Source organism: Cyprinus carpio, chromosome B7 (genome assembly GCF_018340385.1).
Source record: "Cyprinus carpio isolate SPL01 chromosome B7, ASM1834038v1, whole genome shotgun sequence".
NCBI lineage: Eukaryota > Metazoa > Chordata > Actinopteri > Cypriniformes > Cyprinidae > Cyprinus > Cyprinus carpio.
Window position 1 is genome coordinate 10775507 of NC_056603.1, and position 14574 is coordinate 10790080.

Sequence of the window (14574 nt, forward strand, 5' to 3'; positions counted from 1 at the left end):
TCAAAAGGTTCGGGTCAGTAAGTTTAAGAAATTAAAGGCCAGACTTACTAAGAGCTTGCGCCAGCACAAACCGTCTTTTGGCATTAAAATAGTACTGTCAGAATTTATTAAAGATGCGCAGTGAAGCATTATTTACAGTTATTTTTGCATCTGACCTTATTGAATATGCATTTGTAGGAGTTTCCCTTTCAGATGTAAAATTTATGGGAGGAGGGTTTTAAAATTAATCATGCAATGTGATTTACTAATGTTTGCGCTCGTCAAATTACTGGTATTTTTGGCAATATTTGACAAGCAAAAAAAAAACAACCAAAAAAAACCACTGCTCTTGGTAGATTGCGCTGGTCATTATGGAAATGATCTGACTGCATCTGTGTTCTTTAATGTGTGCATTGTCAGCACATCACCCGCAGAATTTTCCCATCCCATCAGCGCTTTTACAGAATTGCGCTCTAACACTAATTTGCCATGTTTAGTAAATCTGGCCCTAATACTTCTATTCAGCAAGTGAAATAAACTGATTAAAGTGACAGTGAAGACATTTAAAATAACTTCTGTTCTTCTAAATGTTATATTCAATACCCTGAAAAAAAAGAATCATGTTTTCCACAAAAAATATTAAGCAGCACGACTGTTTTCGACATGGTTAATAATCAAATATGTTACCTGAGCAGCTAAAAATTCAGCTTTTCCATCAGAGGAAAAAATGACATTTTATAATATATTAAAATGGAAAATAGTTATTTTAAATTGTGATAATATTTTACAGTTTTACTGTATTTTTGATCAAATAAATGTAGCCTTGGTGAGTATACTTTTTACTGACCACAAACTTTTAAATAATAGTGGTGGTAACTGTTTTTTATGGCCTTTTTTGATGCATGTACATCTCTGTCTTTTTTCTCTTAAATAAATAATTAAGTTGTAGAAACATTTTGAAATCATTATTTCAAGCTGTGTCACAGTGTCTGTATATTTTAGTGTGCATCTTCCTCATTTCTGAATGCGCTTATACACTGTCATCATGACACACTGAACACATAACTTCAGAATACGTTAAAAGATATAGTGCTGCTTGATGGCATCCGCTAGATCGTTTTTCTATGTAATTCACTGTCATAACCACACAAACAGCAGGAGGCTGTTTCATAACATTTTAAATATTAACTTGGAAGGGGTATAAAGCACTTTCAAGACTCAAGAGTAACGTAATTACCCAGAAGCGATCTCTAATAAGCCCTGTGTCCCAGTTTAACTTGGCAAACAAAAGTCACATGCAAAGTCAAGTCAAATGCGAAGTATAAAGACATATTTGCCATTGTTTTGTTGATTTAAAAATGAGAACTATGCAAACATGTAGAGCTTGAGTAACTGTTTTCCGCAGAAATGGCATGGATACGACCACAGCATGATTCATCACAGTCACCACTATTTAATCACACACGCTTCATGACTGTCTGCAAGACTTGATCCTGTTCCGGCCCCATCATTAACTCCTGACAACATCTCCTGATACTTCATTTTAACTCTGCGGCCATGGGGAAAGGCTTTTACATTAGTAAGCCTCTAGGGATTGTGCTATTTGGGTTGGGCGCTGGGGCCGTGCTCACCATTTTTGCACTCTCAGTGGTCTATGCTCAAGAGAAATGGAAAAACGAGGTAAATGCAATAGACGGGACCCGCATGGTGACGACTGCAGCACCCCACAGAACCTCGGCACCGTCGAACGAGCCCTGGGACAAGTACAGACTGCCTGACGCCCTTCTTCCTGAGTACTACAATGTGACGCTTTGGCCTCGGTTGGTGCTGGACGAGCGGGGCATGTACATTTTCACTGGGAAATCTGGAGTTGCATTTACTTGCATGAAGGAGACCAACCTGATCCTTATTCATTCCAATGAGCTGAACTTCACCTTGACCTCAGAGATGCATCATGCCAAGCTGACGGGTTTGGGAGGGACAAGCGCTCCGGCCATTCTGAAGACCTGGTTTCAAACACAAACACAGTTCATGGTGATTCAGCTGAAAGGAAAACTACAAGTTGGAAAATCCTATTGGCTCTACACGGAATTCCATGGAGAGCTGTCAGATGACCTCGGAGGATTTTACAGAAGCGAATACACAGAAAATGGTGTAAAAAAGTAAGATGACTACTGGCATTACTTAGCTAAGAAAGGGTTGAAATGTTTGTATTTTTACAGCTTTTGAAGTTAACATCAAAGTAAATACTTATAATGCTAATTAATTAATCTTAAAATGAACTATAAAAATGTTTATAGCATACTTATGTGTAAAGTAATAGTATTTTAGGTCCTGTAACACACAATATGTTTTTTCCGCAAATTTTTAAGTTCAATTAATTTGTATTGTGGTATGAGAAATTAATTTTAAAATGTACAAATATTATTTTGGATTTCAATATCAGGGCAATAAATGAATTAGAGAATTTCTAAAAATTAGGAAATAATTATTTAATGTTTAATTTAAAAACCACAAACCACTGCTTTATATATTTTGTAATTATTGAATTATTATTATTATTATTATTACTGAATATTGGATAAAAGTGTCTGCTAAATGCAAAAATGTACATGTAAAATGTAAATTCATTATTAGGTGTAATTAATGTTTTCCTTGAATTGCACACTGAATTTTGAACTGTTTTGCAAGCTGTACTACTACTTCCTACACACTCAGCTGAGATAACTTCATTTTGGCAGAGTTGTCGCCACAACACAAATGCAGCCCACCGCCGCCCGGAACGCTTTCCCCTGCTTTGATGAGCCATCAATGAAGGCCATCTTCCATCTGACTCTCCTTCACCCTCGTGGAACTGTGGCCCTTTCTAACGGCATGGAGCTGGGTTAGTGATCACAACAATAACAAGTGTAATAGATACTATTATTAGAAATTATAAGACGATATTGTAATTTCAATTTAATTCAGTAATCAAAGCTCTATATTATCCAAACAGATTTATCATTTACTTCACAAAAATGATCAAATTAAGCATATGCTTCTAAATTCAATGGGATGCATACTGTATCTTATGACATGACTTTTAGTGTTTTTTTTTTTTTTTTTTTTTATAAAAAATGAAACAAAAACAAAAACAAGCAAAAAAACAACCGGTAGCCTTAAACCACATCACAGTCTTTACAGTAAGAGATGTACAGAAGTTTAGACCTAACCAATTATTTTAGCTTTACTGAAGTTTTTCCAAAGTTGTATAATGGTAGTCTTGATTGCTTGGTGGTTTATAACCTGCTCTTTAATCACTTATTGAGGCCTTATATTTTCCCTTGCGTGTTATATAATCACTGACAAAATTTACATTTAAAGGGATACTCCAACCCAAAATGAAAATTTTGTCATTAATCACTTACCCTCATGTCGTTCCAAACCCGTAAAAGCTTTGTTCATCTCAGAACACAATTTAAGATATTTTGGATGAAAACCAGGAAAATAGTTTTTATAATTAATAGTAAAAAATAGTAAATAATTTCAACTGAAAATAGTGATTTTAAATTATATTAATATTTCCCAATATTACTGTTTTTGCTGTATTTTAATCAACTAGAAACCACATAATCGCAGACTTCTTTCAAAAACACAAAATCATTAAGACCCCAACTTTTGAACTGTACACAAGAGTATACTGAATGGATTTATATGTGGACACATTTTAAATCTTCACTCATGTTCTGATTTTCCCTTTAGGCACTGAAAGCATCACCATAGATAATCAAGAGGTTTTACAGACCAGATTTGAGCCAACTCAGAAAATGTCAACATATCTGTTGGCCTTTGTTGTCAGTGAATTTACCAACATACGATCCCCTCCAGAGGCCAATATTTTGGTAGAAATCAAGATATATTCACTCTCTTGCTCCCTTCTTTCCTCTTATAGATGTACTGTAAATGTGGATAACAAGTTAAAAACGTGTATTAAATGTATTGATTTTTATTACATAATCAATTTGTAATTTCCACCAAATGTATTACTTTATTTTATTTATTTATTTTTTAGATCAGAATATGGGGACGCAGAGAAGCCATTGAAACTGGTCAGGGAGATTATGCCCTTAATGTGACATTCCCTATTTTGAAATATTTCGAAAACTATTACAACACCACGTACCCCCTATCCAAATCAGGTGAGAGTTTAAACATGCAAGCTCATTCCAAACTTTATGTCTCAATCCATTAACACTGGACCACTGGGGAAAAAAGCAATCAGACTAATACTTTCCATTCTCTAGACCAAATCGCACTTCCTGATTTCGCTGCTGGAGCCATGGAAAACTGGGGTCTGGTCACATACAGAGAGCTATCGCTTTTCTACGATCCTAACGTGTCCTCTAATGAAGATAAAGAATGGGTGGTCACTGTTATTACACATGAACTTGCACACATGGTATGTGGAGAACCTCTCCCTCTTTCTATAAAAAATTGTTGTAATTCATTAAATTATGTAATTCATTTATGTGAGTCAAATTACTGTCTAGTGGTTTGGGAACCTTGTGACCATGAGATGGTGGAACGACCTGTGGCTCAATGAAGGTTTTGCAAATTATGTTTCATATCTTGGAGCTGATTATGCTGAGCCCACCTGGAATATTGTAAGTCTTTATTCACTATATTCACATCTGGTCTATTCAAATCATGTCTATGTTCACAAAATATAGCAAAGAATATAATAGAAATCAGAAGGCTCGATTTTCATTTTTCATGGGGGCCCATCAGGACTGCCTATGCATAGGGCCCGGGATCTTGTGCAACGCCCCTGGCAATAAGCCCCAAGAAGCCGTGGTTTACAGTGAATTTATAACAGTCTTTCGCTCTGAAACCGATTGAGTATCGCGTTGAAAATAGTTACGTCACGTTTCTATTCTATGCCTGCTTGATTTTCAACGAAAAATGTCCTCTACTTGCACTCCAATAATTCATGCTGACGAGGCTTGGTAAAGTTCCGTAAAGTTGTTTCATTTGTGAACTGTACACTGAAAATAGTAAGATTTCTTTATTTGCTAGCTAATTATTAACGCATTTTTTTTTTAACGCCAGACCTACTATGGCAAGCCGTTTTAACATTTAAAACTTTGTTAAAACGGCTTGCGATAGACCTACTGCTACTAGGCGAGTGTAATGTAACGTGACGTAACTTAATTAATATTCATGAGCAAAGTGAAGCCTGATCCTGATACAAACTACAAAAAAGTAATCTATCTATATCAAGTAGATTGATATCATATCTTTCTTTCTTTTTTTTTTTTAAGTATTATGAATATATTAAAGTGAGGGGTTCACTGTCTTTTCTCTCCTGAAAAGATCTGATGGTGCTGCAACAGGTTCAGAGGGCGTTTGAGGTTGACGCTCTTGTTTCCTCCCACCCGCTTTCTTCACAAGAGGATGAAGTCATCACACCGGATCAAATCGATCTGTTATTTGATACCATCACGTATAGCAAGGTTTTCATCATGAGCCAAAAACAACTTGAAATAACTGTTAAGCAGTGCCATATTGCAGTGTTTCAGTTAATGCTAAATTGTTGTCATTTCAGGGGGCTGCAATACTGAGAATGTTGTCAGAGTTTCTGACAGAGTCTATCTTTGCTAATGGACTTCATGTATGTCTGAAAAGTTTAAGGCTTTAAAAGTATTTTATGATGCATTAATGTGACTTTTAGAGTGACTTTTTCTCAGACTAACCCCCGTGCATTATTTCCACAGAACTATTTGCATGAGTATGCATACAACAACACTGTGTACACAGATCTTTGGAAAAAACTGCAGGAAGTAAGTTACAAAATAGATGCAATGGAATCCTTAAATAAATATTAGTGTAAGCGTGTTTGTCTTTTTATCCATAATTTTCATTATATTTCATTATAAATCTTTTTCAGGTTATAGACGCAGATTCAAGCATCCAACTCCCAGCCTCAATAAATGAAATTATGAATCGCTGGATTCTTCAGATGGGTTTTCCTGTAGTAACTATTGACACTCGAACAGGAAGTATCACTCAGCAGCACTTCCTGATACACCCAGAGGCAGTAGTGGACAAGCCATCTGACTACAAGTATGTTTAAACTGACAAATGTGTCAACAGAGTACTGTCCTTTTAAATTATACTGTGTGTATGTTCAAAAATGATTGCAGTTATGAATGGTTTGTGCCAATCACATGGATGAAGAGCGGCAGTAACATGGGCCAGCACTGGCTGCTTACTAAAACAGCTTCATATGAGCCCATGAAGACCGATACTGACTGGTTATTGGCCAACCTGAATGTCACGGGATACTACAGGGTTAATTATGATCCCCAGAACTGGGAACGTCTCCTCATACAACTGAATTCAGATCATAAAGTAGGTGTCTCATTATCTTTAAAGCAATTCAAAACATTAAGCATCAAAGTAGCATACCTGAATAAAATCCAAAGAATAATCAGTTTAAAGTGAACATTAAAAATGATTATATTAGTAAAACTTGAACAAAATTATATGGTTATATAGTATTAAATATAGTAGTCAGCATTTGAAGTGGATCAGAAAAGTCCATCAAAGTTGTCCTAAGACAAGAACGCATTTTGATCTACTTAAAATGTTCACTAGTTTATTACAATCTTTATAATATATACTGTTCTGCTGTATAATTTTGTAGTTCTGAATTGTTCTAATATATAGTTATACATGATATTTACTAGTTGATATAATATATATATAATAAATAATAACATAATATAACATTTGATTTGATCCTCTTTTCACATAGGTTATTCCAGTCCTTAACAGGGGTCAGATAATTGATGATGCATTTAATTTGGCGAGGTAAGCTCTCTGCTGTAATGATATTTCATCAATGGACAATTCCTCAGGGCATCAATTTCATCAAAAAATGATCTTGCTGTAAATAATAAAATAATTGAAAATCTGAATCTTATTATTCATAGGGCACAGATAATCAACATAACCTTGGCTCTGAGAACAACTAAGTATCTCTACAAGGAGAAGGAGTACATACCGTGGGAATCTGCCATAAGAAATTTACAGTACTTTTTCCTCATGTTTGACCGAACAGAAGTCTATGGACCTTTACAGGTATGTTCGTTTATGTATTACAAAAAATAGTATTATTACATGCAGCTGATACATAAAAAAATTACAATAAAAAATTCAGTACACAGAGAATGCTCATTCAGAACATATCAGACACTTATTTTATCATTTATAAATCACTCCAGACTTACCTGCGGGGAGAGGTGCAGCCTCTTTTTGACCACTTCAAAGTTATCACATCAAACTGGACTCAGAAACCCCCAAGATACATGGACCAGTAAATACGTGATTTCTTTGTTTACAGTTTATTCTATATATATATATATATATATATATATATATATATATATATATATATATATATACCACCACTATGTGTTACTACAGTCAGTTATATGCTTTAATTCTTTAAGCACAAACATAAAGCTGTTGTGAAGAATTTTAAAGTGGTCACATCATGATCACATCATGGTTTTGGATATAAAAAAAATTAAAGTATTATGCAAAGCAGCTCCTTATGTACTGACGTCAGACAGACCACAAGATGAAATGACCACCCACAAAAACACATCAACTTTACCACACTGAGGTAATGAGGAAATATATGCTATTCATAAACACACGACAAATGTGGTAAATATGAATAAAGTGTGGGAAAATCTGTCAGAGCTTGTGCAAACCCATGGGTAATTTTATATGCAAAGAGGATGTTTACATAAAAGTCATATAGGCACAACCGCAAAAAAGGCTCTTTAATTGTAAGGTTTAGAGACTGGGGTGAAATATGATTATAAAAAAACTAAATTTTTCAGAAACTAAGTGGACCTCAGTGGAAAACAAAACAACTAAAAAATTTATGATATGACCCCTTTAAACTCTCCTTATAACTGAGAGGTTGCATAACATATTTAATTAATTTCTGTTTTTGCATAAAAATTGGCAATATAAGCAATGTTCACTGTGATAAAAGGGGATATATGGGAAAGGGAAACTGAAATATTGTTTGGTTTGTGTGACTTCTGTTTGTAGATACAACCAAATAAACGCAATCTCAATGGCTTGCAAAACCGGAGTGAAAGGATGTTCAGAGCTCACTAGAATGTGGTACAGACAGTGGATGAAGAACCCTGACACTAGCCCGTATGGAAAATGCTTCTCTAAGCCTGAAATCTGAATTCAGTTCATACCAGTTATTTATTCTCATTTCTTAATTCTTATTCTGCAAATTCAGTTGAATTTAGTTCAGTTCAGTGATTCAGTTCTACTCTCAATTCAGTTCAAGCCAGTTCATCTCTTTCAAGGTCTGTTTGTACCAATGATTTTTAGTTTAGTTCAGTTAATCAGTTTCCATTCAGTTCAATTCAAGTCACAATTCAGTTTAAGTCAGTTCTTTTCAGTTCTTTTCAATCTGTTTATGGGAGCTAAATTCAGTCAATTTCCCCTCAGAATTCAGTTCAAGCCAATTTAGCTCTTGATTTTAGTTAGTTCAGTTAATCTGTTTCTTTTAATTCAAGTCAGAATTCATTCCATTTTAGTTCTTTTTAATGTTTATGGAAGTTCAGTTCAGTTCTACTCCGAATTCAGTTCAAGACAGTCCAGCTTTTTCTAGTTCTGTCCATACCATTGATTTTAGTTAAGTTCATTTAATACATTTAATTAGATTCAAGTCCGAATTCACTTCAAGCTTGTTCATTTATTTCTAGTTATCAAATCTTTTTATGGGAGTTTAAGTCAGTTCAGTTCCAGTTGAGTTCTTTTTATGTCTGTAGATTTCACTGATTTTAGTTTAGTTCAGTAAATCAGTTTAATTCAATTCAATTCAGAATTCAGTTAAAAACATTTAGGATCTTTCTAGCAATGTTCATTCAGATATTGTTCAGTTTAATTCAAGCCGGCTCACTTCAGATATTTCTGGTTTGGTTCAGTTCAGTTGTGTTTATTTTGGTTTTATTTTATTTTATTTTTCACTCAAGAATTCCCTCAAATCTGAAGGTCACTGTGTACTGTAATGCCATCGCTGCTGGAGGTGTTGAGGAGTGGGATTTCGGATGGCAGATGTTCAAGAACAGTACCATTGCTGCAGAGGCAGAGAAACTGTTATATGGTCTGTCATGCACTAAAGAGCCCTGGCTGTTAAACAGGTGAGTCATGTATACTACATCTTAAAACATAAACTACCCAAAAAATTCATACTTTTATTCTGTAAAGATGCATTTAATTGATCAAAAGTGACAGTAAAGATATTCTATTTCAAACTAAATGCTGTTTTTTTCTATTTATTTATTTTTTATTTAATTTTGTATTAATCAAAGAATCCTAAAATAAATATGTGTCCACAAAAATATTAAGCAGTATAGTTGGTGTCAACATTGATAATAATAATAAATGCTTCTTGAGCAGCAAATCAGTGTATTAGAATTTCTGAAGACTGCAGTAATGATGCTGAAAATTCAGCTTTGCATCACAGCAATAAAATACATTTTAAAATATATTCAAATAGAAAAATTTTAATAATAAATATTTTAAATTTTAATAATATTTCACAATATTAATCTTTTCACTGTATTTTATGAACAAATAAACACAGCTTTGATAAGCATAAGCTTCTTTAAAAAAAAAAAAAAAAATCTTACTGACCCAAACTTTTGAATGGTAGTACATAGCTTATATTTTATATGACAGAAGTCCATTTATTTCAATTATTTTATTTTATTAATTTAACTAAGTCTCGTACATGTAGTGTTTACTCATTTAATTGCCTTTTGTTTTCGAAAGGTACCTGGAATACTCAATAGATCCAAACCTGATCAGGAAGCAGGACATTACCTACGCTATTGTGTATATTGCAGACAATGTAATTGGACAACCATTGGTTTGGGACTTTTTCAGAGCAAACTGGGAGTATATAACTAAGAAGTAAGTACTGTATTTCCTTCTTTCTTTCTAAATGTATATTTATATTCTCTGCTGACATTTTCTATCATGTGATCTCCATAGTTTTGAGGATGGACCCTTCTTTTTTGGAGGACTGATCAAAGGCATCACAAAAAAGTTTTCCACAGAATTTGAACTGCAACAGGTTTGTGCTATTTGAACAAGAGCTTGTATTTGCAAATGCAAAACCAATATTATTACACTACTGTTAAAATTTTTAGGGTCTGTACGATTTTTCAAATGTTTTTGAAAGTCTCTTACATTCACCAAGGCTGCGCACTGTTTATTTTATTAAAAAACATAATAATATTAAGATAAATAAAACATAAAAATATTGTGAAATACTACTGCAATTAAAAATAATGATTTTCTACTGTAATATATTTTAAAATGTCATTTATTCCTGTGATGATAAAGCTCAAGTAACATTTCTTCTTATTATTAATGTTTAAAACAGTTGTGCTGCTTAATTTTTTTTTTTAAACATTTTTTCAAGGATTCTTTGTTGAATAGAAAGTTCATTCAAAATAGAAATCTTTTGTAACATGTCTTTAATGTAACTTTTGCTCAATTTGATTCATCTATGCTTAATAAAACAGTCAATTTCAAATTATTCCTAATTATTAATTTCTCAAAAATCGTAGTGACCTCAGAGTTTTAAACAGTAGCAAATATGTAATATTTTTTATCTTAAATTTAAGCTTAAGATTGGCAAAAATTGTTGTGATGCTATATTCTGTTTTTCTTTCTTTTTTTCTTGAGATGTGTGTACTTATCCATTTCTTTCTCACAGTTGCAGCGATTTCAAGAGGACTTTGCAGCAAGCAATTTTAGTTTTGGTATGCAGGCAATAGAGCAGGCCATTGAACAAACAAAAGCCAACATTAAATGGATATCTGAAAACAAAGCGCAAGTGATGAACTGGCTAATTGAACAGTCAGACTAAACCCTCTCATTATGACTGTTTGTGTATAATATTTTTTTATACTTGCTAAGTATTACATATATTTATATTTTGAAAATACAGACATTTTATAATCAAGTTTGATAATTAGCTATATTGATAATTGTCAATCTTTTGCTCTGACAAATATATATTTGTATGCATTTAAATATTAAGCAAATAAACATCATATATTTTGTTTATAATCACCAGTTATATTGTACTGTCATTCATGATTCAACATTTCTTCATTGTTCTTTAAGTAGTTCCATTGCCTTTAGAAAGTACATTTTCTTTTTATGAAAGTCAACCTTAAATTAAAATGTTTGTCATTTTTAATCATCTAATAGTTTTTTTGTTTGTTTGTGAAAAACCTATGGAGGAAATTATTTGGGGGGAAAAATCTCTTTTGCACATACTGCTTATGAAAGATGAACAGTGGAATGGACCTTCAGTAACACAGGCCAAGATGTAACAACACATTACAGGACTTGTTGTTTCTGTAACTAGACGAACGTGGTTAATTCTTCTGTGTCATTAGGGGCTCAACAGAGGAAGTAGACAAGACTGCACAAATGGGAGGAAATGAGTGTGAGGAAGTGATTCATTATTATGATGTCTGAAAGCAGCTGCAGACCTGTCACCTTCAAGACTCTTACGACTTTTACTACATATTATAAATGGACATTGAAGAACAGCTGTCACTCACGTCACTAATGGTGCTATTAATATCTTTAATAAACTCACAGCAAGGTTTTTGTGTTGTTGTGCAATCTGACATGGGATCATAAGATTCTCATCATGTTGTCTTGTTGCTGGCACCATAGGTACTTAAAGGAATAGTTTTTAATTTGCTGAAAATTTACTCACCCTCAGGCCATCAAAGATGTAGTTGAGTTTGGAATAGATTTGAAGAAATTTAGAATTACTTCACTTGCTCACCATTGGATCATCTGCAGTGAATGGGTGCCGTCAGAATGGAGAAAGCGTTATTATGGATTATGTTTTGGTCAGAAGCGATGGTTTAAAGTTCAAATGCCTTAACGATTTTCACTTCACAAGGCATTAACTGATGGACTGGAGTCATTTGGATCACTTGTGAATTATTGTGATGTTTTTATCAGCTGTTTGGACTCTCATTCTGACGGCACCCATTCACTGCAGAGGATCCGTTGGTGAGCAAGTGATGTAATGCTCAATTTCTTTATATCCGCTAATATACTTGAATATACTTGAATTATATCTTGGATGGTCCAATGGAATTTTCAGCAATTTGTTGTTTTTTGGGTGAACTTTTCCTAGTTCCTCTATTTAAAAGAGAATTTAAAGGGTTAGTTCACCCAAAAATGAAAATTAGCCTGTGTTTTACTCACCCTTGAGGCATCCTAACCCTTTTAGATATTAGGAAACACCACATCCGTTTATCTTTTTAGCTTTAAAGAGGCATCAGACCTTGCATTTCAGAAGAAGAGCCCCACAGAGCTTTGTTTACAGTCTGAGGGGTATTAAAGGATCTCACCTGTAAGAGTTTGTTTACTCTCCTGCCCACTGTAATGCTTGCTCTGCAGGGGTGTTTCCTTAAATGTGTGAATTACAACGTGGAATTACCATCACAGCTGTCCCTCATTAGGATGCTGCTTAATGATCTGTTTTATGGTGTACATTGTTTAATAATATTGAAATCATTTGTATGTAATGTTTAAAACACACAACTGATGTAAGATTTTTTAAGGGTTTATTTGCCAGAAAACATACAATTCATAAATATTAATATATTTTTAAACATAGAAAAATATAAATAGCTGTACAGACATATACACAAAATTAAAGTATTTCATTATCTTACACACATTGCACAAATTAATATTTGCATTCAGGTGCGTTTCAGTCTGCTTTGATCAGCACTGTCCGTGGAAGAAATTGTGTTGTTCGAGAAACCAACAATCCTGAGCTGGGAAGGATAGGAATTCGCCTTCGACTGGATTCTGAGTCTGGGAAAATAAAATACAGATCAAATTAAGAAAAAGAACAGGATAGCTATTTTTTAAATTGAATTAAATTTTTAAAATACAAAGAATTAAATAATTATTATTATTTAAAAAAAATGCATAAATATAACAGCACAACAAACAGGTTTATTATAGTTAAGCGATTCTAAAATTAAAACTGTAACATTTTTTACTTTAAATAAAAATAAATGTTTAAAAAAAAAAAAAAAAAAAAGCTTAGAGAAGTGCCTATCTAGGAAACTAACTAAATCAAAAAAAAAAAAAAGAAAAAAAAAAAAAAAACTTAGTTTAAAAAAATTACAAAAACAGACACAAAAAAAATTACTAAACTTTTTAACAAAAATGGAAATAAAAATGAAAAATATACAAATAGAAACTAACTTATCCAAAAACACTTTAAGTACAATACTGCATATATGTGAAGTCTAAATTTATGACAAATTTACAAAATATTTAGTAATATTATTTAAAATAGTATCTAAACACTGTTGAAGTACAATGTACATACCTGATAACAGGTCATAGATGGGAACTGCTGAGCTGGTAAACTTTGAGGAGCTGAAGGGGTTGCAGTGAAGCCGTCAAAGATGGTTGATGCAGCATTGACCTCGGCCTGAGCTCCACAATCAACCTCATCTTCAGTGAGTTCGAGCTGAGCAGACAGGCAGGAGATGTACTGGATAGTGAGCCGCAGCGTCTCGATCTTGGTCAAGGTTTTTCCAACAGGAGCCACTGATGGAGGCAGGTATGACCTGAGGTGATGAAGAGCTTTGGTCAGATCCCTCATCCTCAGCTTCTCCCGCTCACTTGCGGTTTGCCGTTTCACTCCAGGGAATTTTGACCTTGGCCGCCCGGTTCTCTTGGGTGGCTGGACCTTGTTCCTCCCCTGGGTGGTGATGCTGTGGTGTGGGATGACCTGGGCTATGTCCTGTCCCACTCCACAAGGGTAAGCCGGAGGGGAGAAGCCACAGGAATCTGTGGAAGAGGCTGGAGACAGGCTGCTGCCGGCGCTGTAGTAGCCTGCATCTGATACGGCATAGCTCTGATCCAAAAGGTTCTCACAGTCAAACAGGCAAGCGCTGCTGTCTTGGAGCTGAAGAGAAGAGCTGGAGGTATCCATGGCTATAGTGTTGAGAAGGTCTCTGCTGAGTGAGGTTGTGGTTGCTGGTGGACCATGTTCCTCCTGTATATATCCTCTGTGAGGTGCGATTTGGCACCTCAGAGGATCCAAGTCAGTACTTGAGAGGAGAAGTGACACCAGAAGTAGGGGGTCTGTGGGAAAGAGCAGCTTCTCCTGCCTCAGATGTGAGGTGTGAGGACCAGAAACAGCCTGAGCACACAACCCTTGCAAGTTTAAATAAGACATAGCTAGATAGATAGATAGATAGATAGATAGATAGATAGATAGATAGATAGATAGATAGATAGATAGATAGATAGATAGATAGATAGATAGATAGATCATGATATACACCATTGCAATGAACAATTATAAACACAAAATCACAAACAGCAACTATGCTTCATTTTTATTAATGTATTTATTGTAATAATTAGAATTCAAATTAATTCTATTCAGATATAAGTAAACAACAATTTACATCAATTTCATAATGATGTGCATTGTAA

At 34.1% G+C, this 14574-nt stretch overlaps 2 protein-coding genes across 2 annotated transcripts; one reads left to right on the forward strand and one right to left on the reverse strand.

The window, feature by feature from the left end:
* The first annotated feature begins 1306 nt into the window (after positions 1-1306).
* On the forward strand, positions 1307-11148 carry LOC109055958 (aminopeptidase N-like). The gene is made up of 19 exons (XM_042727223.1): positions 1307-2141; positions 2721-2863; positions 3721-3860; positions 4031-4157; positions 4263-4417; positions 4509-4622; positions 5328-5471; positions 5564-5629; positions 5733-5798; positions 5906-6081; positions 6162-6369; positions 6776-6831; positions 6954-7101; positions 7245-7336; positions 8089-8199; positions 9033-9200; positions 9835-9975; positions 10057-10138; positions 10787-11148. Exons 1-19 carry the CDS (start codon positions 1537-1539, stop codon positions 10937-10939), a joined length of 2895 nt encoding a protein of 964 aa, XP_042583157.1. The 5' UTR covers positions 1307-1536; the 3' UTR covers positions 10940-11148.
* A 1144-nt stretch (positions 11149-12292) lies between these two features.
* Positions 12293-14242, reverse strand: LOC109100670 (mesoderm posterior protein 2-like). The gene is made up of 2 exons (XM_019114107.2): positions 13454-14242; positions 12293-12927 (listed from the first exon to the last, which is right to left on the reverse strand). The coding sequence occupies exons 1-2, from the start codon at positions 14063-14065 to the stop codon at positions 12835-12837; spliced, it is 705 nt and encodes a 234-aa protein (XP_018969652.2). The 5' UTR covers positions 14066-14242; the 3' UTR covers positions 12293-12834.
* Positions 14243-14574: the final 332 nt, after the last annotated feature.

Coding starts and splice junctions, on each gene's coding strand:
- LOC109055958 (XM_042727223.1), top strand. CDS start 1,537: ATGGGGAAAGGCTTTTACATTAGTAAGCCTCTAGGGATTGTGCTATTT. Junction 4,418..4,508: donor CACATGAACTTGCACACATG/GTATGTGGAGAA, acceptor ATTACTGTCTAG/TGGTTTGGGAACCTTGTGAC. Junction 5,630..5,732: donor TCTTTGCTAATGGACTTCAT/GTATGTCTGAAA, acceptor TTATTTCCACAG/AACTATTTGCATGAGTATGC.
- LOC109100670 (XM_019114107.2), bottom strand. CDS start 14,065: ATGGATACCTCCAGCTCTTCTCTTCAGCTCCAAGACAGCAGCGCTTGC. Junction 12,928..13,453: donor CATCTATGACCTGTTATCAG/GTATGTACATTG, acceptor TTATTTTCCCAG/ACTCAGAATCCAGTCGAAGG.